At 36.0% G+C, this 25,862-nt stretch overlaps 1 protein-coding gene across 1 annotated transcript; it reads right to left on the bottom strand.

Moving 5' to 3' along the window:
- Positions 1–753: 753 nt before the first annotated feature.
- On the bottom strand, positions 754–3,611 carry LOC141667165 (E3 ubiquitin-protein ligase ATL59-like). The gene is made up of 3 exons (XM_074473554.1): positions 2,704–3,611; positions 1,596–1,696; positions 754–1,492 (listed from the first exon to the last, which is right to left on the bottom strand). Exons 1-3 carry the CDS (start codon positions 2,863–2,865, stop codon positions 1,135–1,137), a joined length of 621 nt encoding a protein of 206 aa, XP_074329655.1. The 5' UTR covers positions 2,866–3,611; the 3' UTR covers positions 754–1,134.
- Between the last annotated feature and the right edge of the window lie 22,251 nt (positions 3,612–25,862).

Genomic DNA, 25,862 nt, shown 5'->3' with positions numbered 1-25,862 from the left:
CATCACGGGACTAGCAAAGTCAACCTCCAAATTAACAAAAAACTAAAATTATGAAAAGACATCGCATCCATTTTTGTACATCTTATTATTGGAGAGGAGAATCGAACCATTCATCTCTCATATATTCTATTGTCGGAGAAGAGAATCGAACCATTCACCTCTGGTGCGAGACAGGAGAAGCGGAGTTAAATGCCTCGGTTCAAGTATTTCCGGGTTTAATAACTCGGCAGCTTTACTTAAAAACTCCAAGTACTTTCGTTACCATTGTTTTCTTTTGGCTTTACAGGTGTAAAATTCCGCTGGCGCTAGTCATTCAGCGCTTTTGGGGGACATTGACACCTCAATTACTTGCAAAGGAATCTAAAAAATAATTCGGTGTAGAACACCTATCCCCAAGCTTTCAACTCGAATCATATCTCTGTAATACATGTCCCGAAGTTTTCAACTCGGATAATAGATGAGTTGGGGGGGATAAGGAGTGACCAAGACCAGGAAAGCTGAACTCGTGTCAAGCTGGTAACAATGCGACTCCGAAAGTCTACATTTGAGGTGACTCTGCAGCGGGGGTAGTAGAACCGGAAAAATCTCTACAACTTTATTCGTACAGATTCCTCATAGAAACACGGCCAGAGTAATTTTTAGAAGCTATCTAACTGATTACAATCTAACTCCAAATCACTTGTTTCACCAATAGTTTACATCATTGGCAGACGACTCGGCACGTTTCATAGCTCGATGCTAATACTCAATATATAATGAACAAACAAAAACTTAAACAAAGTATTGAAAGTATGCCACTTCTGCAACAGAGAATATGTATTACGACCAATTACAAAAGCTTAAAATATACGTGATGTGATTAAAATACAATCCCAACTAAACTTGGTCGCCAGACAGAAAAATTTAAAACTAACACTACAAAACTATTTACAGGATTAAATCAAATTATAGTAAGCTATAAATAAGAAGGTAGTCCGGTGCACACCTTATGGCCGTTAGTATCATGCCATGTTTTTCTTTGCAGGACATAAGGAACCTGCAACCTTGACAGCTTGCATACCCGCAAAAGTGATCTTGTTTTTACTATAAATCATCGACGGTATTGTAATCGACACAACAATCTTAGAGTTTCAGTTATGATCTTGTTCCGACATCTCCAGTACGAATATGTTGTGGATTTTCTGAAACTACTTCAGTTTGCCTAAGACTATCACTATTACCTTCAGAAGGCTCAGCAACTGGGAGCAGCCATTGCTGAGAATGTTCAATAGGAGAATTTGGCATTTGTATCCTTTGAGACATTTCAACTGGTGGTGCAATTGCTGCTGCAAATTTTGTTTTGAATGGATCCTCAACTGACAGACGACAAACTGGACAAGTAGACTGCTTCCTAAGCCATAAATCAATGCAAGAGACGTGAAAAGTGTGTCCACATTTTGGCATGATTCTTAGTACTTCTTTCTCCTGGTATTCTCCTAAGCAAATTGTGCATCTGTGTTTGTAGAAATGATTATCAGTACCCACAACATAACATAATCATTCATGCAAATTTCGCGGAGTTTAATTATCATCAAAAACAAGTTGGTAAGGCTTACTGTGGATCTTCCAGAGAGCTAAAAGCCTCACGAGTGAATTTCATAGTGGGGATGGCAGCAACGACAACCGGTTCAAGCCCACTAATCCGATGATGCTCTGCCTGTTGGGAAGGAGAAAAAATTAAGCCCAGATAGCAAACTAGCACATCCAGGTAGTGCAATTGCTTCGAGAAATATTAAAACGAATATGCAGTCTGGAGCTCAAGACACTGTCTAGAGAACAAGGGCTTCTGACAAAATAATAATAACGGATGCAACTTTGCTTGCAGTAGTTATGTTCTCCGTCCATGTTAAGAGTTAAGACGGTGAATGGAGTGATGCAACTTTCGAGGATACGATAAATTGGCATCAAGGATAGTTCAAGCTATACTGACACCGGTGATGGGGGTAAATGAGCGAGGAGAGAAGAATGTATAGTACTGTTGATACCGATCTACCGAAGACTGTTCTCTAAATGTGGGTTTATAATTTACCAGTCACTCAGTAACTACCCTGCATAATTATTCAAGAAATAGCAATACTCATAGTGGCCGATGCATCGATCCTCATGGTTAGCGAAATTTACTTAACACAATAAAAGCAAATGAGCTAAGATGGCTACTGCTAAATTGCTAAACACCACTCCCTTGGGCAACTAACGCTAATATTTTGTCAAGAATGGACAAAACAAAGTACATGGTAAAAAGTCGGCCCTTCAAAAGGTAGCCACAAGCCAATCCAACCACCGGATCAGCTCTACCATTCTATTTCTATGTATATGTAAACCTTCAACAAAGCTACATAACTAAACTACTTTACTATGTTAATGGAAGACAATTAAATAAAGCTAGATAACTAAACAATTTCTTAGTTAATTCAAAATATAGTTTCTTACTGTAGCTCTGTATTCCTGCCCCTGAACATGTACGAACTACAACTTCATCATAGAAAAGAGAGCATAAAGAAGATGTCACATTTAGCAATATGAACTACTATAAAGTAGTAAACATTTTCTGGAATGGCATCTTGACAGTTTACTGCTCAACAGCAGAGATCAGGCAATACACAAATGTATGTGAACATGCAAAACTAGTTTGAAGAAAAACTTGATGCAGTGGGATAGTATTACCTGCTCGAGATCAATCATCCTCGAGTCGATTTCAAACATTGGAGGTGACTCAAACCTTCGCATTCTACCACAAATCAGTCTAGCACAGATGAACACAATAAACGTGGCGCTCATCGCAAAGCCAATGACTGTAGTAATCCAATTCATACTTGATCCCAACATCGATACTTCCCACTAAACTAAATTAAATTGTAATCTCACAACTGAAATAAGAAGGAAAAGTTGTTCTCTAAAACACAGTCAAAACCCAATTTCTTAAACAGCAGATGCCCACAATCCCACTAACAGAAAAAATATTAGAACCAATACATCAAAAACACCAACTGGATCCAAAATCTATAATTTGCCAAATTAAGTCACAGGTAATTTATTTGATAATAATTCATAGTAACCAAAACTAAAGACAACAGAACTGACACTTGGCCACTTGGTCACTTGGGAACTCAAATAGGATATTTTAATAAAATATAACCAAAAAAAATGGAAACTTCAGTTGGATTATATCACAGCATAGTTCAAGCAATGCAAAGATCTCAACTTTCAAAGTCAATAGGTCAAAGAAGTGTTATGAACTTAAAGGATCTCAAACCAGAGAATTCAACACTGAGTAAGTAGAGAGTAAAATATTAATAAAAGATGGAAAACAAGAAGCAAACAGAAGGAAATAATTGCAGTGTAAAAGTAGTAAATGAATCTAAGAAATCTAGAAACCTGAAGAGCAGGAAGATAATAATGAAGAAAGGAACAAGACAAGAAGAAAATACCCAGATTTAAGATTCACCTAATAAAGCTAACAAGATTTACAAGTAAGATTTAAAAGGGGGCTATCAAGAAACACAAATTACCACATCAGGAATCCTCATCCCTTTGGGTGGACTCAAAGTTAAAGACTTTGAAGAGGGCCATACATACAAAAGAAATAATAGACCAGTTCCTTTTTCTTGGATTGCTCCTTTGGATTTGCATCAAGGTGGGTCCATTCTTGTGGGTCCTACTGACACAATCATCCAGCTTCTGTAGCTCTAGTTACTTTTACAACTTGCAAACTATCTTGGAACTAAAGATCGAAAATTTATGCAGTGAAAATAGTGGGTTGTGTGTAGATTCCAGGGGTGTACGCGGTTCAGATCGGATCGGTTTTGGGGTAAAAGTCGAATCAAACCATTATTTGCGGTTGCGAATTTACGGTTATTGCGGATCGGTTTGCGGTTCAACCACTTATTTTAAAATAATTAATAATTTACAAAATAGTAAATTCGAAATATTAATAAATTGAAGTTTAAGTTACGTGATAAATTACATTCAAAAATAAAATATAAACTAATGCTCCGTGTGGAGTAAAGATATTAAAAACATACAAAAATATGGAGGCGAGAGAAAAGAAAAAAGAAAAGGATAAAAAAAATTACATGATAATTATATTTTTCATTTGATTGATTATATATTTTATATTGATTGTGAATTTTATGAACGAATTCTTAACATTAACCTAAGATTAATTGATAAATGTGTATACTTATTAATTTTTATGATATCAACTAAATTTTTGAAAATATATTTTATTATAAATATATGTTGCGAGTTGCAGTTGCGATTTTGTGATTTTCAAGAATTTAAAACCGCATCCAAACCGCGAATGAGCTGTTTTTAAAATTTAAATCCACAACCAATCTGCATTTCGCGATTATCCGCAAATACGGTTCGGTTGCGAGCGGTTTAACAATTGGATGCGATTGAGCGATTTCTTTGTACAAATCTAATAGATTCTTTACATGATGTAAGAATGTACTAAAGATGAAATGAAGATCACAGTGCTGTAAGGCTTTTAACTAACTGTGTAACACGTTGTTGGTGAACTAATAAGCAGTGAAAACTGTAAGATGCCTTTTTTAGCTACCATGCTTGTGACAGATATGTATTGGCATAAAGATTCTTTGCTAATTAAAAGATTGTCTATTTATGAAACGTGAAGTTAGGAATCAGGATAAACTTGGACAATGAATTTATTTATGGGGGTCTTTCTTGGTTGTTATCAAAAATAATTGGATGGTTTTATTATTTAAGTAAATATAAAATGGTTATTCAAGCATAATTTTAGATTTATTTGTACTTTATTATAATGATATTCAACTTTAGCACTGTATATCTTTTAACTAGCATAAAAACTCGTATAAAGCACGGGTATATTTATATTGCTGCAATATGCCAATCTGCCAACAAATTTTTGGAAAGAAAATGTGAATACTGCATGCCATACTCAAAACAGATATTTGATCCACAAAAACCATGGCAAATCACCTTACTCAATTCTATCAAAAAGAAAGTCTACTGTGAAGTATCTGCATGTGTTTGGAAGCAAATGCTTTTGAATATGTGGGAAAATTTGGCTCTAAGGTTTTTTGAAACAATTTTTCTGGGATATTTATTGAAAAGTACTGCTTACAGAGTTTATGTGCTTGAACATGAGAAAATTATGAAAAGCACATATGTGACTTTTGATGATGACAAGTGTCTAGACTTGAAATACCTTGATGAAAATGAAGCTGAAACTTTGAAATTTGAAAATCTCAATATTAACAGTGATTCTGAGGATGATGCTGAGATCAACACAAAAAATAAAATGGAGGAAGAAAAAATTGAACAAGCGATCTATGAAAATGAAAATTTTAATCAAGAAAGAATTTCTTCTAAGTTTGATGGCACAAACTCAAGGGGGAAGAAGATGGTGGTTCTGCAAGTCATGCCAATGGTGAGAGCAATTCTAGTCAACAAGATCACACCAGGAAATGGGATAGAAGTCATACTAGAGATGCAATAATTGGTGATCCCAATGCTGGAGTGAGAACTAGAAGTGCTACTGCAAATGAATGTTTGCATGCATTTTCTGTCACAAATTGAGCCAAAGAAAACTGAAGAGGCCTTGCTTGATCCTGATTGGATAACTGCCATGCAGGAAGAATTAAATCAGTTTGAGAGAAATAAAGTTGGGAATTGGTTCCTGCACCAAGAAACAGAAGCACCATTGGAACAAAATGGGTGTATAGGAACAAGATGGATGAAATTGGAATCAAAGTAAGACTGGTTGCTAAAGGCTACTCACAAGAAGAAGGAATTGACTATGATGAAACTTTTGCTCCAGTTGCAAGACTTGAAGCAATAAGAATCTTCCCTGCATTTGCTGCACATTCAAAGTTTAAGGTGTATCAAATGAATGTGAAAAGTGGATTCCTCAATAGTGAATTGGAAGAGGAAGTCTATGTGCAACAGCCACCTGGCTTTGAAGATCCAGAATTTTCAGACTTTGTTTATAAATTATTGAAAGCTCTCTATGGTTTAAAGCAAACACCTAGAGTATGGTATGACACACTACCAGAATTCTTGATCAAACATGGATTTACTAAAGAAACTATTGATAAGACTCTATTCTATAAGAAGCATGGTGATGATATTATCCTAGTTCAAATCTATATGGATGATATAATTTTTGGTTCTACCAATGAGAAGTTATGTCAAAAAAATTCAATCAGTTTGCCTGCTAACCAGACTAAGGGGGAGATTGTGACCAAGCTAAAATTAACAAGCCAAAGCCAAATCATTCCAAGTGCTCATGATGTTAGTAAAGACAGACTCCATTTGGTTGTAGAAGGACCTTGCCTTGACAAGGAGTTCAATGAATTGCTCACAGCACTGAGAGTTTCTCTAAACAACAACTACATCACATATAAATGGGCTTTGGTCAAAAATATAAACTTTCTGATAGTGGTGATAGTGGAAGTTGGAAATTTCAGAGAAAAGGGAATAGTTGCTAATGTCAATGACTGTGGTGTAGACAAATGTTTGCAGGTGTCTCTCCAAAATCTTCAATCCAAGAGAGTATCTGAGATGAATGTCATCATTGAGAAAGTCAACAGGGTGATTCCAGAGGACACTCAATTACTTGGAGAGCTTAAAAAGGCATAATTTGTTGCATTTCCAGAAGCCTGTCTTCAACCAAGTAAGGGGGTGGCCTATATATGTTCTTCAACCAGAAAATGCAAATAATTTATGATTCCCAAATACTGGGTTATGTGTAATTTAAGATTGATCATGACATTGGAGACTGACCTGGAGATTAAGAAGATGAAGACTGTTGAAGATGAAGAAATTATCAAAATTCTGAGCAGATATCTGAGAAATGCTAAAACTATGTTGCCTAAAACTCAAATTAACACTCAAGATGACTAGGATGATGATGAGCAGAAGAAAGAAGATCAAAAACCTTTGGGCTCAAATCCAAGTCAGTCTAGCAAAACAGCTAGTAGCAAGGTGGTGGAGAAGAAGAAAGATAGAGAAGAGAAGAGAAGAAGGAAAGGGATGGCAGTAAGAGGAAAAGAAAAGATAGAGATGAAGGAACAAAACATCAAAATGTCCAAGAAATCCAAATCACTCAAACCCTCAAACCTACCAAATCAAACTTTCAACAACCACCAACCTCAAAGCCTAAATACCTATACAAACAAACGGAAATTTTTTTACTCAAGATACCAATCACATCCAGTCATGTCACTTTAAAGAAAATCTCAAAGCTATCTTCATTCAAACCTCCAATCAAGACTCACTTTAAGACTGTTGAGAGAAAACCAAAGAAAATACAAGCTAATGTTGATGCCATCTGGAACTACTTTAATCAAGCTGATTTTCTACCTCTAAATAGGAGCATAACAGATGATGACTATCACCAACAACTTTCTGAGAAAATAGTCAAAGTTTGGGTTGTCTCTTTGGGAGAAGTCAGAATCTACTACTTCGATGGCTCCTTCATTGTGCATAGCAGAAAAGTAATGGAAACATTTTCAACCACAGAATTGAAGAGGGTGATAAGTTTGATGAAGGATAAGGATACTAGTACAAGAATGTGGAAGGCTGTGATGTCTGAAAGGCTGAGAGAAAGGAATGAAAGACATGCAAGGATAATGTTATTCCCTAACAATACAACAAGAATTACAGAAGAGGGGGTTGAATGTAATTCTGGATTCTTTTTGAGATTTTTAAAACTGTTCTAACTTAATAATATATAAGTGTTTGATTTGTAAAGTGCGGAATGAAAGAATTATATAAATCAAAACACAAGTAATAAAAATGCAAGTCTTTAAAACTTTCTGGTGGATTTGAATGTATCCACCAGATATATATATATATATATATATATATATATATATATATATATATATATATCAAGAGAACTCTGTGAAGCTTGAATAGCTCACAACTGCTTTTACAAGTGAACAAACAAAGTACAGAGAAATTCTTAACAGTTACAGCTTTTTCGATTTCTCTTCTAAAATGTGTTTGCTTAGTTATTTGTTCTACTAGCTATACTTGGTTTATATATCACCAAGTTTACATGGTAATAAGACAGGATAATAAAACAAAACCTATCAAGTCTAACTCCATGCTGGTTCACTACTCTATTCCAGCATCTTTGAATATCTTCATAATAGCATGGAAATGGTAATGCTTCTTTGTTCTCAAAACCCTGCTAAACAGGCTGCCACATTCCTTTTGCAAACACCCAACGCATGTAACTGTGTTGTCACTGTCAACAGATATTTGAATTGATCATCCGTCGGGTACATGCTTGTTATCCGTCGGGTAGTCTTGTTGATCATCCGTCGGGTAGCTTTGTTGATCATCCGTCGGGTAGTTGTTTAACACTTGACTCCATTTTATTTATGCAAAATTACAAGACATCTAATATTTACAATTAATCAACCTATTCTGCATATCTACTACTAGTCAACATGACTCATATGCTACTACAGAATCTATACAAAGTTGTTTGCAGAAATGTGCTACATTACTTATTGTTACATAAGCTACTCACCTGGTGGATATCAATTAGTCATCCATCGGGACTATATTGAATCATCCGCCGGACTATAATTGGTCATCCGTCGGGTGCTACAAAATTCACTAAGTTAAATCTACTAAGGTGTTTTGTTTAGCTTATCATCAAGTACACAACATATTCCTAACAATCTCCCCCAATTTATGTCTACTGGAATTGTAGCCATAAATTAAGAAAAACTTTGATGATAACAAAACACTCTAAAAATACAGATTGAATAATAGTAGATAAAACTGGTAAGTGCTACAATTTACTGAAAATTGAACAATGCAAAGTTCACAAAGAAATTGCTCACAATAATTATCAAGGTGCTCCTCTAGTCTGAGCAGATAGATCTATTTCCTTGATTGTTTGGATTTCTTTCCAAGCCTTCTGTTGTTTTTTTCAATCTGTTTCTGGAGTTGTCTGTGGAATTCAAGTTCATCAACTTCTGAGAGATTTAGCATTTCCTGTATTTCCAAAAGAGTCTCATTACTAGAGATACTCAATTGGTCCTCCAATATGAAGAATCTTCTAACTCCGTTTTAATCCCTGAATTCCATCAGCCAATAGGGCCTCAAATGCACTCTATTTCCTGTAAATGGAATAGATAGAGTTTTCGAAGTGCATCTTTGGCTCTAGTACTCCTCAGCTCCTCAATCTTCTTTAGAACTAGTCTACTTGCAGTCATATTGTACCCAAAGTTCTTTTTGAATGAAGAGTAGACCTTTATCAAAATAGACTGGCTTTCTAGAAGAATCTTGTGAAGTGACCATATAATCTCTCTTCCTCCCTTGTATTTGAATACCAGCCTCTCAGGGAGATGTTTGTAAGCATCAATTCCTCTAACTTCATCCAATTTATCTAAGTAAAGGTTTATGTCAGAAAACTCCTTGATATCACAGATATACAACATGTCTCCCTTGTTGACTGCAGATTTAGCTTTAATTGGGGTCTTGGATTTGAGAATCACAGGCTTCACTTTCTTGTTTTCTCTTGTCTTCGTCTTCTTTGTCTTTTTAAAGATAGGAAAATTTAGCTCAGGAATTGGTAGAATATCTCAGTCTACTGGCTCATCCTTAGGAATTATAGGCTCACCATGAATGTTCCTTGTTGGATCCACCACTTTGAATTCTTCAAATACCACATAGGGTTTTGATGTCCGAGTTGTAGTTGTAGGCTTTTTGGGAATTTGGTCTTCCTTTTCCTCATCATTAAAGTCCAATTTTCTCTTAGATAGGAGCTTGTATCTGAATTTTCTTTTCTGTTGTGGTTCCTTTTGCTTTTCCTGATCTTGAGATTCAGCAATCACAGATGGTTGTGCAGAGATCTCAGTTGAAGTATTCACAGCCTGAAGTTTGGATAAGATAGCAGCTTGCTCCTTCTTTTGTTTGAGCTTCTTAGCATCTAAGGCAGCTTACTTCTTTTCTTACCTTATTCTCTCTTTCTCTTCCTTTTTTGGCTTCTACAAACTGAGGGTGTCCAAGCACCACACATATCTCTTTACCATTTCTGTAGATCTTTGCAATTCTCTTTTTAAGTGCTGAATCTGCTGGATCCTTGTAAAGTGCAATTGACCTAGCCAACAGCTTCTTCTCATCTGGCCTAGGTGTCTCATGAAAGAGATATGTCCTAAGTCCAATCATGTATGAGGATTTAGGAATAACTTTTATGTAATCTGTTTTGATTTCATTGATATTAATAAAAGACTTGTTTTGTTTTTTTATTGCGGGCTCTATCTATTTTAAGTATTTAAATAAGATGTACCACAGTTTAGAGTAAAGCTTTTTATGGATTGTAACGAAATCATAATAATGAGACCTAAAAGATGATAACTCTAAACTTAAATAGTTCCTGGTCGTATGATTACTAACTGGTAATTAATAATCCGCAAAGATCGGTACATACTATGCTTGCTTCATTATGAAGGATGTCTGTTCTCATAGACATTTGTGTGGTGACACTATAGCTAGTATGTAGGTGCTTATTATAGAATAAGTTCACTGAACATGACTCACACAGCTGAACAACTGATGGAGTTCACTCACGTGTCAGCAGTTGTTCACATAGTGATAGTTGTACAAGTATCCTTAGACTTGAGGTCATCATAGTCATCTTGTGTACACTGAACTATGCTTTGGTTTAGTTCTTAGTCTCCAGGGACAATTATAAGGGCTCTACTGGGTATAGGAATTTATACACGAAGATAGTGTATGATCAATAAAGGATCTACCCCTTCCAGTGAAGGAAGAGAATGTTCAATGCTGATCCACTTATGCTAGTTCAGGAATCTCTGGCCAGAGTGAATGAAATTAGAAAGGAGTTTCTAATTTACATTAAATAGAACTAAGCATAGTGAATGAGAAAGCAAGTGATTAAATAAGATGGGCTTGACACAAGTTTCATGCTTTGTATTTAATCGTGACATTACAGGGTAGAAGGAATTAATTGTACGGTAACTATTCACTGAATAGGTTCTTGGTATTCTAAGCAGTGAATTCGTATTATCCGGATAGTCGCGATATGCTGAGAAGTATCCCTCACGATGTAGAATAAATATGATTAATTAATTAATCATATTTAATGAATTAGAGAATTTATATAAATAATGATAAAATAGTTTTATTATTATTTATTTTTACTACCGGCTTAATATTGAACCTACAAGGTCACACCATAAAAGAGAATGATATAATGGTGGAGGAATTAATTAATAATGGCTGATAATTATTTATTTATGAAATAAATAATTAATTGGCAAATTTTATAGTTGATTAAATGAGATTTAATTGATTATAAATTAATTAAGAAAAGTTCTTAATATTATAAATTAAGAATTTAATTTTTGGAAATTAAATCAAGAGAGAGAATTATTTCTAAAGTGTTTAGAAAAAAAATTAATAATTAAAAGGTGTTTTAATTATTAGTGAGAATAATAAAGGGTTAATAATAATAATATTTTATGGGAAACTTTCAGCTGAAAATTTTGCCTATAAATATACCATTATAAACCCTATTTTTGCCTCAACCCAAAAGATTTACAAAACCCTAATTCTCTCCACCTCCTCCTCCTTCATTACATCGTTTTCTTGGTGGATACTGGTGGAGTGCTTCACACTTGAGGAGCAGCTGCTAAGGATCTCCGCTCGTTGTTTTGGATCGCTTTTAAAGGTTAAAAATCGATCCCTCGATTTAAGTCATGATCTGTATACGTATTATATGGATTTTATATCGTAAAAATTATTTTACCATGCTTCCGTGATAGATATAATTCTACATCTCATACACAATATCCATAGGATTTTTGTTTAAGAACTTGGAGTAGTTTCTTTTAGGCTTTGTTAGTCCCTAACAATGCAACAAGAATTATAGAAGGGGGGTTGAATGAAATTTTTGAAACTTTTTCTGAATTATAAAATGTTCTAGCTTAAGATATATATATATATATATATATATATATATATATATATATATATATGACAGTGTTTTGATTTGCAAAGTGCGGAATAACAAGTTAGATATGAATCAAAACACAAAATAATAAAAACACAAGTCTTTAAAACTTTCTGGTGGATTAGAATGTATCCACCAGATATATATATATATATATATATATATATATATATATCAAGAGAACTCTATAAAGCTTGAATAGCTCACAGCTGCTTACAAATGAGAACAACTAAACTTACAGAGAAATACTAAGGATACAGCTTACAAATGTTTCTCTGAGAAAATACTTGCTTAGTTTTTCTTGTTGTTCTAATTGCTACTCTTGGTTTATATATCACCAAGATTACACAGTAATAAGACAAGATAATAAAACAAAACCTAACAAGTCTAATACTATGCTACTTCATTACTCTATTCCAGCATCTTTGAATATCTTCATAATAGCATGAAAATGACAATGCTTCTTTGTTCTCAAAAACCCAGTTGAATAGGCTTCCACATTCCTTTTGCATACACTCGACGCATGTGACTGTGTTGTCACTGTCAACAGATGTTTGAATTGATTATCCGTCGGGTACATGATCATCCGTCGGGTTGCCTTGTTAATAATCCGTCGGGTAGCTTTGTTGATCATCCGTCGGGTAGCTATTTGGCACTTGACTTCATTTCATTTATGCAGAATTACAAGACATCATATATGTACAATTAATCAACCTATTCTGTATATCTAATTAAAGTCAACATGACTTATATGCTACTACATAATCTATACAAAGGGGTTTACAGAAATGTGCTACATGACTTATTATTACATAAGCTACTCACTCGATGGATGTCAAATCATCATCCGTCGGGACTATATTGAGTCATCCGTCGGGATTATATTTGCTTATCCGTCGAGTGCTATATTTTTCACTAAGTTAAATCTACTAAGGTGTTTTGTTAATGAAATCATCAAGTTCACAATATATACACAACAATCTCCCCCAATTTATGTCTGCTAGAATTGTAGCCATAAATTAAGAAAAACTTGATGATAGCAAAACACCCAAAAAAATAAAAATTTAAATGGAAGTAGATGAAACTATAAAAGTGCTGCAAATAACAAAATGTACAAAGATTTACTCACAGTCATTTTCAAGGTGCTCCTCTAGCCTAAGTAGATTAATCTATTTCCTTGAAGATCTGGATCTCTTTCCAAGCTTCCTGTTGTTTTCTTCTATCTGATTTTGGAGCTTTCTGTTGAATTCCAGTTCATCAGATTCTGACAGATTTAGCATTTCTGGCATTTCCAAAAGAGTCTCATTGCTAGAGATGCTCAATTGGTCTTCTAATCTGAAGAATCTTCTAACTCCTTTATCATCCATGAATTCCATCAGCCAGTAGGGCCTTAGATGCACTCTACTCCCTGTGTAAGGAATAGTTAGAGTCTTTGGGAGTGCATCTTTGGCTCTAATACTCCTCAGTTCTTCAATCTTCTTTAGAACAAGTCTTCTAGCTGTCACATTGAATCCAAAGTTCTTCTTGAAGGATGAATAAACCTTTATCAGCACAAATTGGCTTTCTTGAAGGATCCTGTGAAGTGGCCACTGTATCTCTTTTCCTCCCTTGTACTTGAATACTAACCTTTCAGGTAGATTCCTGTAAGCATCAATCCCTCTAAATTCTTCCAGTTCATCTAGATAGAGGTTTAAATCTGAGAATTCCTTAATGTCACAGATGTACATGATGTCTCCCTTGTTGACTTTGGTTAGGGACTTGGATCTGAGAGTTGAGGGCTTCACTTTCTTGACTGCTCTAGTCTTTGTCTTCTTTGGTTTCATGAAGTGAGGTAGATTGAGTTCAGGTATTGGTAGACTATCCCAGTCTATTGGTTCATCCTTTGGAATGATAGGTTCACCATGGAAATTCTTGGATGGATCTATCTTAAATTCTTCATGTGCCAAAGAGGGCATGGATGTTTGAGTTGTTGTAGAAATAGACTCTTTGGGAAAGTACCCTTCCATCTCCTCATCACTGAAATCCAATTTTCTCTTGATTCTTTGCTTGTACCTTGGCTTCTTTGTCTGTGGAGGTTCATTCTGCATTTCTTGATCTTGAGATTCAACAATTTCAGATGGTTGTGCAGAAATTTGTTGTGTGGGTTTCACAGCTTGTAGCTTGGCCAAGATAGCAGCTTGCTCCTTCTTTTATTTGATCTTTTTAGCATCTAGAGGAGCTTGCTTCTTTTCTTGCTTCAATCTTGCCTTTTCTTCTCTCTTTGCTTCAACAAATTGAGGGTGTCCAGCCACCACACAAATTTCCTTACCATTCCTGAAAACTTTAGCAATTCTTCTTTTCAATCCTGAATTAGCTGGATCCTTGTAGAATGCTATAGACCTGGCCAACAGCTTCTTTTCATCAGGCTTTGGTATCTCATACACTGTGTCCAAGGGGTTCTTTAGTGAAGATTTTTGATAGTTCACCTTTGGCTTCAAAATTAGCTTAGCCTTTGGAGATTTGATGCAGAATGGCTGTTCTCTTTCCAGATTCTTCATGCTCATTTCATTCACAAAGATTTGCCTGACTTGAGAGTGATGAATGGCTGATTTTTCTGGCTTCTTTACTAGCTCAAATCTCTTTTGAATATCCTCATCAATTTTCTCCCAGTTGATTAGGCTCAACTGCTTCTTCTCAGCTGCTCTCAATGTGGCTGCTACTTCATTAATCAGATCAATGATATCTGTAGTTGGTGGCTTGGCGAAAGCCATTGTAGGCACAATTACTTTGCTAACTTGAATATTGAGCTATTTTTCCCCCTCACTTGATCCTTTCTCCCCCTTTTTGTTATCATCAAGTTGTGTGAGAGGGAGTTGAGCATCCACCAATTGTTGGAGTAGTGCAGTCTGAGCTTCTTGATTGTTAAGTATCTTGGCCATCGACTTCTCTACAGCAGATAGTCTTGAGTCTATGGCCTCAACTTTCCTATTGAGATCAGCCTCCTTCCTTAGCTATTGAGCAATTTCAGTCATGGTGGTTGCAGGGAGTCTAGCATCCATCCTTTCTATAACATCTTGTTTGACTTCAGAAATTTCCTGCTTGATGGAATCCACACTCTGACTGTGTTGGAGGGCTTGAATTTTATACAGCTGGAGTGCTTCAAGATGTGCTTTGAGTAGCTTCTTTGTGCTAGGATTGGAAGATGCCTGAATGGCTGCTTGGGTGTCATGAATTAGCTTGAACAAAGTTGATTGGAGATGTGAGTAGGAACATTCTTTTGTAAGCATCCAGGCAGGAACAACTGCATCTCCCCCTATGTCCATGTTGTCTTTCTCATCATCCCCATCAGCATCCCCAAAAGAAGCTTCATCCAGTTCAAAATCACTACCAATGTTGGAAGGCATAACAGTGATTGCATCCTTTGCTCTTTGTAAAGATTATGTAGTATGCACGAAGTTCAGCAATCTTTCAGCCTCCTCATTGCCCTGTATAGCTAGAGTTTGGTAAGCTGTCACATGGTGAGTAAATGTCTCAGCATCTAGGGAAATAGAATCTATAAGAGCTTGATATTTTTACTGAAATAGCCTTTCCCTTTCTGCATCATTGACATTCATTGACTCACTTGCAATGGATTCCATACTTATCACTCCTGTACCTGTATTTCTCTCTTGATCTTTCTTTTGTTGTATCAAGGTCTCACCTTGGCTCCCCACCCTCACACCCTCACCTTCACCATCTAAGGTGGGACTCCTCACACTCACTTTTGCCAATCCTGAAGAAATGGATTGTATTTGTTCACTCTTTTCCTCTCCTTTTTCCTGGGAGCAACCGAGACTCTCACTCATTTCACTCCTTTCCCTCAATCCTAGGAGTGATTGCACTACCACTAAGTCTTCTGCACTTGTAATAATTGATAAAATTTGAAGCTGTGCAGAGACACTCGATAGACAAGAGATATCCGTCGGGTTGGCAATTTGACTATCCGACGGATAACTGTTGTTAAGCTTATCCGTCGGGATACAATCACTACTCGACGGATGAACAATATCCATCGAGTGAGTAGAAATGAATGATTTTGGAGTGGAAACTATTGTTGACTCTGTGCAGATTGATGAGAATTTTGGCACAAATATTTCAACAGTTTTAGAAAGGAATGGCAAGTGAGCCAACAAATCATCTAGAAGATGATGCTCACTTGCTTGGATTTTTGGCTTCTCCAAGAGAGTTAAAGATGGAGAATTTGGAAGTGATGTGTTTATCATGTCAACATCCAAAGAGTTTGTGGGAGAGTTTAGAGTTTCAGGGGCTTCAATTGTTAGAGATTTTGGCTGTGACTCCACATTTATTGGAGTCACATCAACCTGACTTTGAGAAGGTGCAGTGACTGTGTCTTTAGCACCAGTTTGCACAAGTGTGAACCCTATGCATCCCTAAGGGTTTTTGGTTTCTTCTTTCTAGTATAAGTTTGGGGTGAGCTTGTGTCCCTTACCCTTTTGGCCCGTGCTCTTGGTTGAGAGCTTTGTTCAATAGTCACATCCTTTTAAGAGGATGCAACTAGTAATGAGCTTATATCTTTATTAAGCACTACAGTTTGTTGGGAAACTGCAGTGTGGCTAGGCTGGGAAACACTCACCTCTCCAACCTTATCCTTAGGGTTTCTTTGATGTTCACCCTGTCCCTGACCTTTCTTACCCACCTTCACACTCCCCTCTTTTGGTTTGGTGGATTTTACAACTGGCATCTTTTGAGAGACACCAGAGGGGGTTTTCTTTGTCTTTGATTTTAAAATTTTGGGTTTGGCAGCTTGGGTAGGCAACTGTTGGGTCATTGATACAGTTGCCATAGTTACACTAGAATGCAAAGAAGTTTGTGAGGCTGGAAGAGTAGAGACAGTTGAACTTACCTCACTTACCTGAGGTGCCTCCATAACTGGAAAGTAGAAGAGTGGCACCTCTTTGTGATGGTTTTCCCTGTTCAAGTCTGCAATGATTCTCCTTTCTTGAACCCACCAATCTAATTTGTTGGTTGGGTTCTCAAGCACAATATCCTCAGAGAGGTGGTTAGCAATCATACATTAAAAATCTAGCATAGTAAACATTTTTACCCCTCTTATTTAGCTCCCCTAACTTAAACCCCAACTCAAATATGACAAGATCACTAAAGTTGAAAAATTTATCAGTTACTAGCATATAAAGCATTTTAAGCATAGAGATATTAACTGAATCAAAATTGCTAATTTTATCAGAAAATACCTTAGTAACTACATCATATAAATAACTCCATTCCTTCCTAAGACCCAACCTCCTAATTTCACTTAATTTAGAAGTAGAGAGTGCATAGCCCATGGAGTTAAGCATATTAACAATGTCAGTGTCTGTGTGTGGTGAAGTTACAGTATTATCAGGAATTTTGAAACATGCTTTAACAATATCACTATTAACACAGAATTCCTTAACTTTAATAGTGAAAGTGATAGTCTTATCAGTTGAGTTGTATATTGCAGTCGTCCACATCTCTTCAACAACTTCACAGTAGATGGTTGGTGATTCCAGCATGGCATGGTTGAGTTTGCAGTTCTTCACAAAATCCATCATTTTGTGGTAGTCGCCAGACTATTGAATCCCCTTGTTTACAAGAGCAGTGAAGTTGTTCTTCTCATAGATAAATCCAGTTTGAGACATGATCTTGACGACTAGTGCCATTGTTAGAGAATAAAAACTTGCAGAAAGAGAGAGTAAGTGCTTTTGAGAAAGAGAGAAATTAGAGCAGATGATTTGAGAATGATAAAGAAAAGCAATGAAAATGAATTATGCTTTTATACTATCTCATAAAAATAACTATAAAAAAATAAAGTAAAATAAAGTAACCAATAAGAATTTCCCAAAATAGCCATTTAAAAATCAACTGTAAAAATTCCATCAATTATCCGTCGTGTTATGCTTACAACTATAAGTATACTCGATGGATAATGTTCAGGAAATTAACAGCTAGGATTGAGACAATTCGACGGATGAGGATAAATCAGATATCCGTTGAGTTATAAAATATTCCAGAAAAATAATTGATTTTTATTGACAAATTGTATTCCGACGGATGATCAAACTCGATGGATAATGATCATCCGTCGGGATGTAAATTTTCACTTAGCCAAAATTTCATCAAAAACAGAAAAATCAATTAAATTTTTGGCTGCATTACAACTTGCAAAATATCTGAAATGATTCAGGAATAATTAAGCGTACTTAACTCACTTACCAACCTTGAAAAGGTGGATTCATCAAGTGGCTTGGTAAATATATCTGCAAGCTGTTGTTCACTTGGAACAAAATGCAATTTCATAGTACCATTCATCACATGTTCCCTTATGAAGTAGTACTTAATGTCTATGTGCTTTGTTCTTGAATGATGTACTGGATTTTTAGTGATGTCAATTGGACTTGTGTTATCACAGAAAGTAGGAATTCTTTCCACTTGCAGACCATAGTCTAGCAATTGGTTTTTCATCCACAGAATCTGTGCACAGCAACTGCCAGCAACATTATATTCAGCTTCAGCTATAGAAGTAGAAACTGAATTTTGCTTTTTACAGAACCAGGACAAAAGCTTGTTTCCCAGAAATTGACAGGTTCCTGTTGTACTTTTTCTATCAATTCTACAACCTGTATAATCTGCATCTGAATAACCAGTTAGATCAAAACCGAAATCTCTAGGGTACCAAATGCCAAGTTTTGGTGTTCCCTTGAGATATCTGAAAATTATCTTAATAGCTACTAAGTGAGATTCTCTAGGATCAGCCTGAAATCTAGCACACAGACATGTAGCAAACATTATATCTGGCCTACTAGCTGTTAAGTACAGAAGTGAGCCAACCATGCCCCTATAACATGAAATATCCACAGACTTTTCAGTAGTGTTTAATTCAAGCTTGGTTGCAGTGGCCATGGGAGTTTTTGCAGATGTGCAATCCATTAGATCAAACTTCTTTAAAAGATCATAAATGTATTTAGTTTGACTAATGAATATTCCGTCACTAACTTGCTTAACTTGCAAACCAAGAAAGTAAGTTAGTTCTCCCATCATGCTCATTTCATACTTACTTTGCATCAATTTGGCAAACTTTTTGCAAAGTTTCTCATCTGTAGAGCCAAAAATAATGTCATCTACATAAATTTGAACAAGTATACTAGAGCCATTAACATTTCTAAAGAATAAGGTTTTGTCAACAGTACCTCTTGTGAAATGATTCTCTAAAAGGAACTTTGACAAAGTGTCATACCAGGCTCTAGGTGCTTGCTTCAGTCCATAAAGTGCTTTCAAAAGATAGTAAACATATTCTGGAAAATTTGGATCTCCATTCAGAAAGGCACTTTTGACTTCCATTTGATAGACCTTGAAATTGGCATGGGCTGCATAGGCTAAGAAGATTCTGATGGCTTCAAGTCTTGCAATAGGAGCAAATGTTTCATCAAAATCTATTCCTTCTTGTTGACAGTAGCCCTTAGCAACCAATATAGCTTTGTTCCTAACTACTATTCCATTTTCATCCATCTTGTTTCTGAATACCCATTTGGTGTCTATTGGATTCTTTCCTTTAGGCTTGGGTACCAGCTTCCATACCTTATTCCTTTTAAATTGGTTTAGCTCCTCCTACATAGCTAAAATCCAATCAGGATCCATCAAAGCTTCCTCTACCTTCTTTGGTTCTTCCTTAGATAGGAAGCTGCTATATAGACATTCTTCCTGAGTTGCTCTCCTTGTTTGAACTCTAGAAGAAAGATCACCAATGATGAGCTCAAAGGGGTGATCCTTTGTCCATTTCCTTTGTTGAGGTAGATTAGCTCTAGATGAAGAGGCCTCATTATTGTCTTGATGTGTGATTGAGTTTTGATTATTATAAACTCCCCCTGAGTTTATGGATCTTTGATTTGAGAAAGGGGAACATTCTGTGAGTGTTCTATTCTGACTTTCAGCTTCTTTTGATGGCCCGACGGATGGTGAATTTTGAGTACCGACGGATGAAGCTGGTTGTCTCCCGACGGATAAAGCAGATTGTCTCCCGACGGATGAAGCATTTTGTAACTCGACAGATGTTGAATTTTGTGCTTCATTGGTAGTGGATTTTTCTGCATTATCCTTTGATACTGTTTCTAGATCACTTTCATCATCACTGTCATCACTAACCATCTCTACATTGTCAAATTTGAGGCTTTCATGGTAATCTCCATCTTGTAGTCCTGCAATCTTTTTATCATCAAATACAACATGTATTGATTACACAACAATGTTGGTTCTCAGATTGTAGACTCTATATGGTTTACCAACAACATATCCAACAAAAATTTCTTCATCTGCTTTATCATCAAACTTCCCATTCTGATCAGTTTAATTTCTCAGGATATAACATTTGCAGCCAAAGACATGAAGAAAGTTTAGAGTTGGTTTCTTATTCTTGAACAATTGGTAGGGAGTCATGCATCTTGCTTGACTAACCAGAGAAATGTTCTGAGTATAGCATGCAGTATTTACAGCTTCGGCCCAGAAATATGTTGGTAACTTTGATTCTTCAAGCATTGTTCTTGCAGCCTCAATAAGTGATCTATTCTTTCTTTCCACTACTCCATTTTTTTGTGGAGTTCTTGCTGCTGAAAACTCATGCAAAATCCCATTTTCTTTACAAAATGCTCTCATGACAGAGTTCTTGAACTCAGTTCCATTGTCACTCCTAATTCTTCTAACTTTGAAATCAGGATGATTGTTGACTTGCCTTATGTGATTTATGATGATTTCACTAGCCTCATCTTTGGACTTAAGTAAATATGTCCAAGAGAACTTTGAGAAATCATCTAAAATTACTAGGCAAAATCTTTTCCTTGAGATGGACAACACATTGACTGGTCCAAACAAATCCATGTGTAGCAGTTGCAAAGGTTCTTCAATTGTTGAATCAAGCTTCTTTCTGAATGATGCTTTAATTTGCTTTCCCTTTTGGCAAGCATCACACAGTCCATCCTTAGAAAACTCCACTTGAGGAATGCATCTAACCAGTTCTTTCTTTACAAGTTCATTCATGGTCTTGAAGTTTAGATGGGATAGCTTTTTGTGCCATAGCCAACTTTCATTTTGACTTGCTTTACTGAGAAGACATGTAACAGATTCTGCATTTGATGAGTTGAAGTCAGCTAGGTACACATTCCCTTTTCTCACTCCAGTGAGAACCACTTTGTTGCTTCTCTTTGTTTATCACAAGATAGGCTTCTGAGTTGAAGGTTACTGAATTGCCTTTATCACACAGCTGGCTGATACTCAACAAATTATGCTTGAGACCATCCACTAAGGCAACCTCCTCAATGATGACATTGTCTTTTGAAATCAAGCCATATCCCACAGTATAACCCTTGTTGTCATCTCAAAAAGTAATACTTGGGCCAGCTCTCTCCTTGAACTCTGTGATCAAGGTAGAATCACCAGTCATGTGTCTTGAACAACCACTATCCAAGTACCACAGATTCTTTCTATTTCCCTGCACACATTAAAATCAAATCAAGTTGATTTTGGTACCCAAGTTTACTTGGGTCCTGCCTTGTTAGCTTTCTTTTTCTGTTTATTAGGTATGATCTCATTTGACTTGGGGATATCAGATTCATCATTAGTCATTTGAGTTAGACATTTGAAACCATTCATTACAACATAATTATCATGCACATTTTGATTAACGGGAAATGCATGCTATTAGTAAACATGCTATTCCAGCAGGGCATGCTAAATGGCATTCGAGGCATACTAAATGCAGCATAATAAGGATTGGGTGCAAATGGCATATTAGCAAATTGTTCATTCATATTTTGTGTAGATATAGCATTCATAGGCATAAAAGGCATGACATTCATGTTGGGAAAAGGAGGTGGCACATATATGGAAGTAGGCATGGCAGTTTTGCAATTAATAGACAGATGATTTACACTACCACACTTAACACAGATTTTTCTTGGAGCATACTTATCAGGTGTGTGGTTGTTATGTTTGTTAATCCCCACTTTACCATTTCTATTGTTTTTCTTTTTAGCCTCTGTTTTAACCTTAATCTTTTCTAGTCTGTCATTCAATTGCTTGATAGACAGATGTCCAACATTCACTTTCTTTTCCTTCTTCACTTGACTAGATTCTCCTAAAATGAAGTTTTTGGAAACTGATCCATATTTTTCATTTAACTTGACAAGTTTGGCTTTACTCATAGGTTTGCTCACAGCCGACAGATGAGGATTTATGTCACTCGAAGGATAATTCTTTTGATTATCCGACGGATGACTCTCATCATCCGTCGAGTCCACATCTGTTAGCAATCCTTCAACCAAATTGGATTCCAGCTTCTCCTTATTCTTCTTCCAGGCTGCATCATAAAAGAACTCAATACCTTGAACTTTGGTGATTTGAGCATGAACATCTCTAGATGTTTTCCATGCCTTAATCACCTCATGTTCTCATTCAAGCTGCTTCTTCAAGATCTCTTCTTTCTTCAAGGACTCAGATAATCCATCCTTAGCAATCTTACACTCAATTCTCAGTTTTTCAAATTCAATAAACTGAGACTCTAGCACATTATTTCTCTCACTTAAAAACAAACTGTTTTCTTTAATTTTAGCATTTTCCTTATTAAGGGACTTAAGTGTAACACGCAAATGATATAATTCTGTAGACATGTCATTTATTGCATCATTACACTCAACTTTAGATAAATGTGCGAGTTTAGTGGTGATTACCTGATTACTTGAAGAACTTGTCTATGTTTCATCAGACTTGGCCATTAGGGCTAGATTGACATAGCTGACATCCTCATCCTCATCCAGACCATCTGCTGCCCAGTCATTTTCTTGTGTAATAAAAGCCCTTTCCTTTTGTTAGAGCAACTCAAAATATTTCTGTTTATAATCCACAGGCTCAAACTTCTTCTTGCTGGAATCTGACTTTCTACACTCACTGGAAAAGTGCCCTGCCAAACCACATTTGAAATATTTAAATTTTGATTTATCCACCATGTTTCTATTTGGCTTAGCTGCTCCAAAGTTCTTCTTGAACTTGAGCTTGGCAAATCTTCTGGAAAGAAATGCTAAATGTTCATCAATGTCATCCATATCATCTTGTCTCAAAGATTCTTCATTTTCTGCTACCAGCCCCTTGCCCTTATTTTCACAGACCTTTGAAGTAGACTCAACAGCTTCTATCATCATCTCCTTCTCTTTTTCTAACTCAGAAACCAGTGCAATGGATCCTCCTTTCTTTCTCCCTTTCTCCATTCTTTCATATTGCTCTATTTCAAGCTCATAAGTCTTTAGAATTCCATACAGTCTCTCTAGTGTAAACTCCTTGTATTCTTGTGAGTTTCTCAAGGAGACCGTCATTGGTTTCCATTCTTTTGGTAGGGATCTCAGAAATTTGAGGTTAGAATCTTTGGTTAGGTAGACTCTTCCATGCAGCTTTAGAGCATTTAGTAGCTTTTGAAATCTACTAAAGATATCAGTGAGAGTTTCACCTTCTTCAAAGTGGAAATGCTCATATAGCTGAATTAGTAACTGCATCTTGTTTTCTCTAACTTGTTCAGTGCCATCACAGATAATCTGAATTGTATCCCAAACTTCCTTGGCAGTTTTGCAATTGATGATGTTGTCGAACATATCACCATCAACTCCATTGAACAGTATATTCATGGCCTTCTTGTCTTTCCTGAATTGTTCAATATCAGGATTTGACCATTCATGCCTTGGCTTATGAACTGATGGCTTATTTTAAGTTGCAACTCTCATTGGTACATGAGGACCTCTCTCTATGCAATTAACATAGGCCTCATCTTGAGAAAGTAAATGGAGATGCATCTTTACCTTCCAGTAATGGTAATTATCTTTGTCCAGAAAAGTAATCTTGACTCCAACATCCTTCTTGTTCATTTTGCTGTTTGTTGTGATCTTTAAACTCTTTGTCCTTAAGAGCTTGCTCTGATACCAATTGTTAGTCCCTAACAATGCAACAAGAATTACAGAAGGGGGGTTGAATGGAATTCTTGAAACTTTTTCTGAATTATAAAATGTTCTAAATTAAGATATATATATATATATATATATATGACAGTGTTTTGATTTGCAAAGTGCGGAATAACAAGTTAGATATGAATCGAAACACAAAGTAATAAAAACACAAGTCTTTAAAACTTTCTGGTGGATTAGAATGTATCCACCATATATATATATATATATCAAGAGAACTCTGTAAAGCTTGAATAGCTCACAGCTGCTTACAAATGAGAACAACTTAACTTACACAGAAATACTAAGGATACAACTTACAAATATTTCTCTGAGAAAATACTTGCTTAGTTTTTCTTGTTGTTCTAATTGCTACTCTTGGTTTATATATCACCAAGATTACATAGTAATAAGACAAGATAATAAAAGAAAATCTATCAAGTCTAATACTATGCTACTTCATTACTCTATTCCAGCATCTTTGAATATCTTTATAATAGCATGGAAATGGCAATCCTTCTTTGTTCTCAAAAACACAGTTGAATAGGCTTCCACATTCCTTTTGCATACACTCGATGCATGTGATTGTGTTGTCACTGTCAACAGATGTTTGAATTGATTATCCGTCGGGTACATGATCATCCGTCAGATTACCTTGTTAATCATCCGTCGGGTAGCTTTGTTGATCATCCGTCGGGTAGCTATTTGGCACTTGACTTCATTTCATTTATGTAGAATTACAAGACGTCATCTATGTACAATTAATCAACCTATTCTGCATATCTAATTAAACTGAACATGACTTATATGCTACTACATAATCTATACAAAGGGGTTTGCAGAAATGTGCTACATGACTTATTGTTACATAAGTTACTCACTCGATGGATGTCAAATCATCATCCGTCGAGACTATATTGAGTCATCCGTCGGGACTATATTTGCTTATCCGTCGAGTGATACATTTTTCACTAAGTTAAATCTACTAAGGTGTTTTGTTAATGAAATCATCAAGTTCACAACATATACACAACAGGCTTCATGATGAAATTTGCTTTAGGAGATTTTATGTAGAAAGTTTGACCTTTTTCCAGATAGTTCATACTTATGTCATTCACAGAGATTTTCATGACTTGAGAGTGATGACTGAAGACTTTATCTGGTTTCTGAATTGGCCCAAACTTTTGTTGTATATTTGCATCTATGTTTCTCCATTTATCTTCTATTTCCTTCTCTATAGCTGTAATATCAAGCATTTTAGTATTTGACTTTAACTCAAGCTTTTCAGCTGCTATTTGGATTAGATCAATGCTATCCAACACTGGTGGCTTTGGGAAAGTAATTGTTGGCATAATTACTTTGCTGACTTGTATGTTTAGCTGTAGCTTCCCCTCACTTGAGCCTTTCTCCCCCTCTCCCTTACTTGAGCTTTTCTCCCCTTTTTTGTTATCATCAAGTAGAGTGGAGGATGAAGATTGTGCAACCACCAGTTGTTGTAGCAGTTGAGTTTGCTGAGCTTGATGTAGATGTATAGCTGTTAGAGAAGCTTTCATTGCAGTCATTCTGGTATCCAAGGAATCTATCTTTGTGGCAAGATCAGAATTTTTCCTGAGTTGTCTCTTAATATCAAGCATTGTAGCTTCTGGAAGTTTAGAATCCAATCTTTCAGAAATGTCCTTTTTCATTTAATCAATCCCAGTCTTGATAGAAGTGACATCCTGATTGTGTTGAAAACCTTGGATTTGTTGTAACTGCAGAGAGGTCAGGTGTGCTTGTAGGAGCTTCTTGGTGCTAGTATTTGTTGTGGATAGAAGAGCAGAGTGTGTCTGAATTATAACTTGAATGAG

This window comes from Apium graveolens, chromosome 6 (assembly GCF_009905375.1).
Source record: "Apium graveolens cultivar Ventura chromosome 6, ASM990537v1, whole genome shotgun sequence".
Classification (NCBI taxonomy): Eukaryota; Viridiplantae; Streptophyta; class Magnoliopsida; order Apiales; family Apiaceae; genus Apium; species Apium graveolens.
This window is presented reverse-complemented; position numbering and strand designations above follow the sequence as displayed.

Coding starts and splice junctions, on each gene's coding strand:
- LOC141667165 (XM_074473554.1), bottom strand. CDS start 2,865: ATGTTGGGATCAAGTATGAATTGGATTACTACAGTCATTGGCTTTGCG. Junction 1,697..2,703: donor GGATGATTGATCTCGAGCAG/GTAATACTATCC, acceptor CCTTCCCAACAG/GCAGAGCATCATCGGATTAG. Junction 1,493..1,595: donor AGCTCTCTGGAAGATCCACA/GTAAGCCTTACC, acceptor CTACAAACACAG/ATGCACAATTTGCTTAGGAG.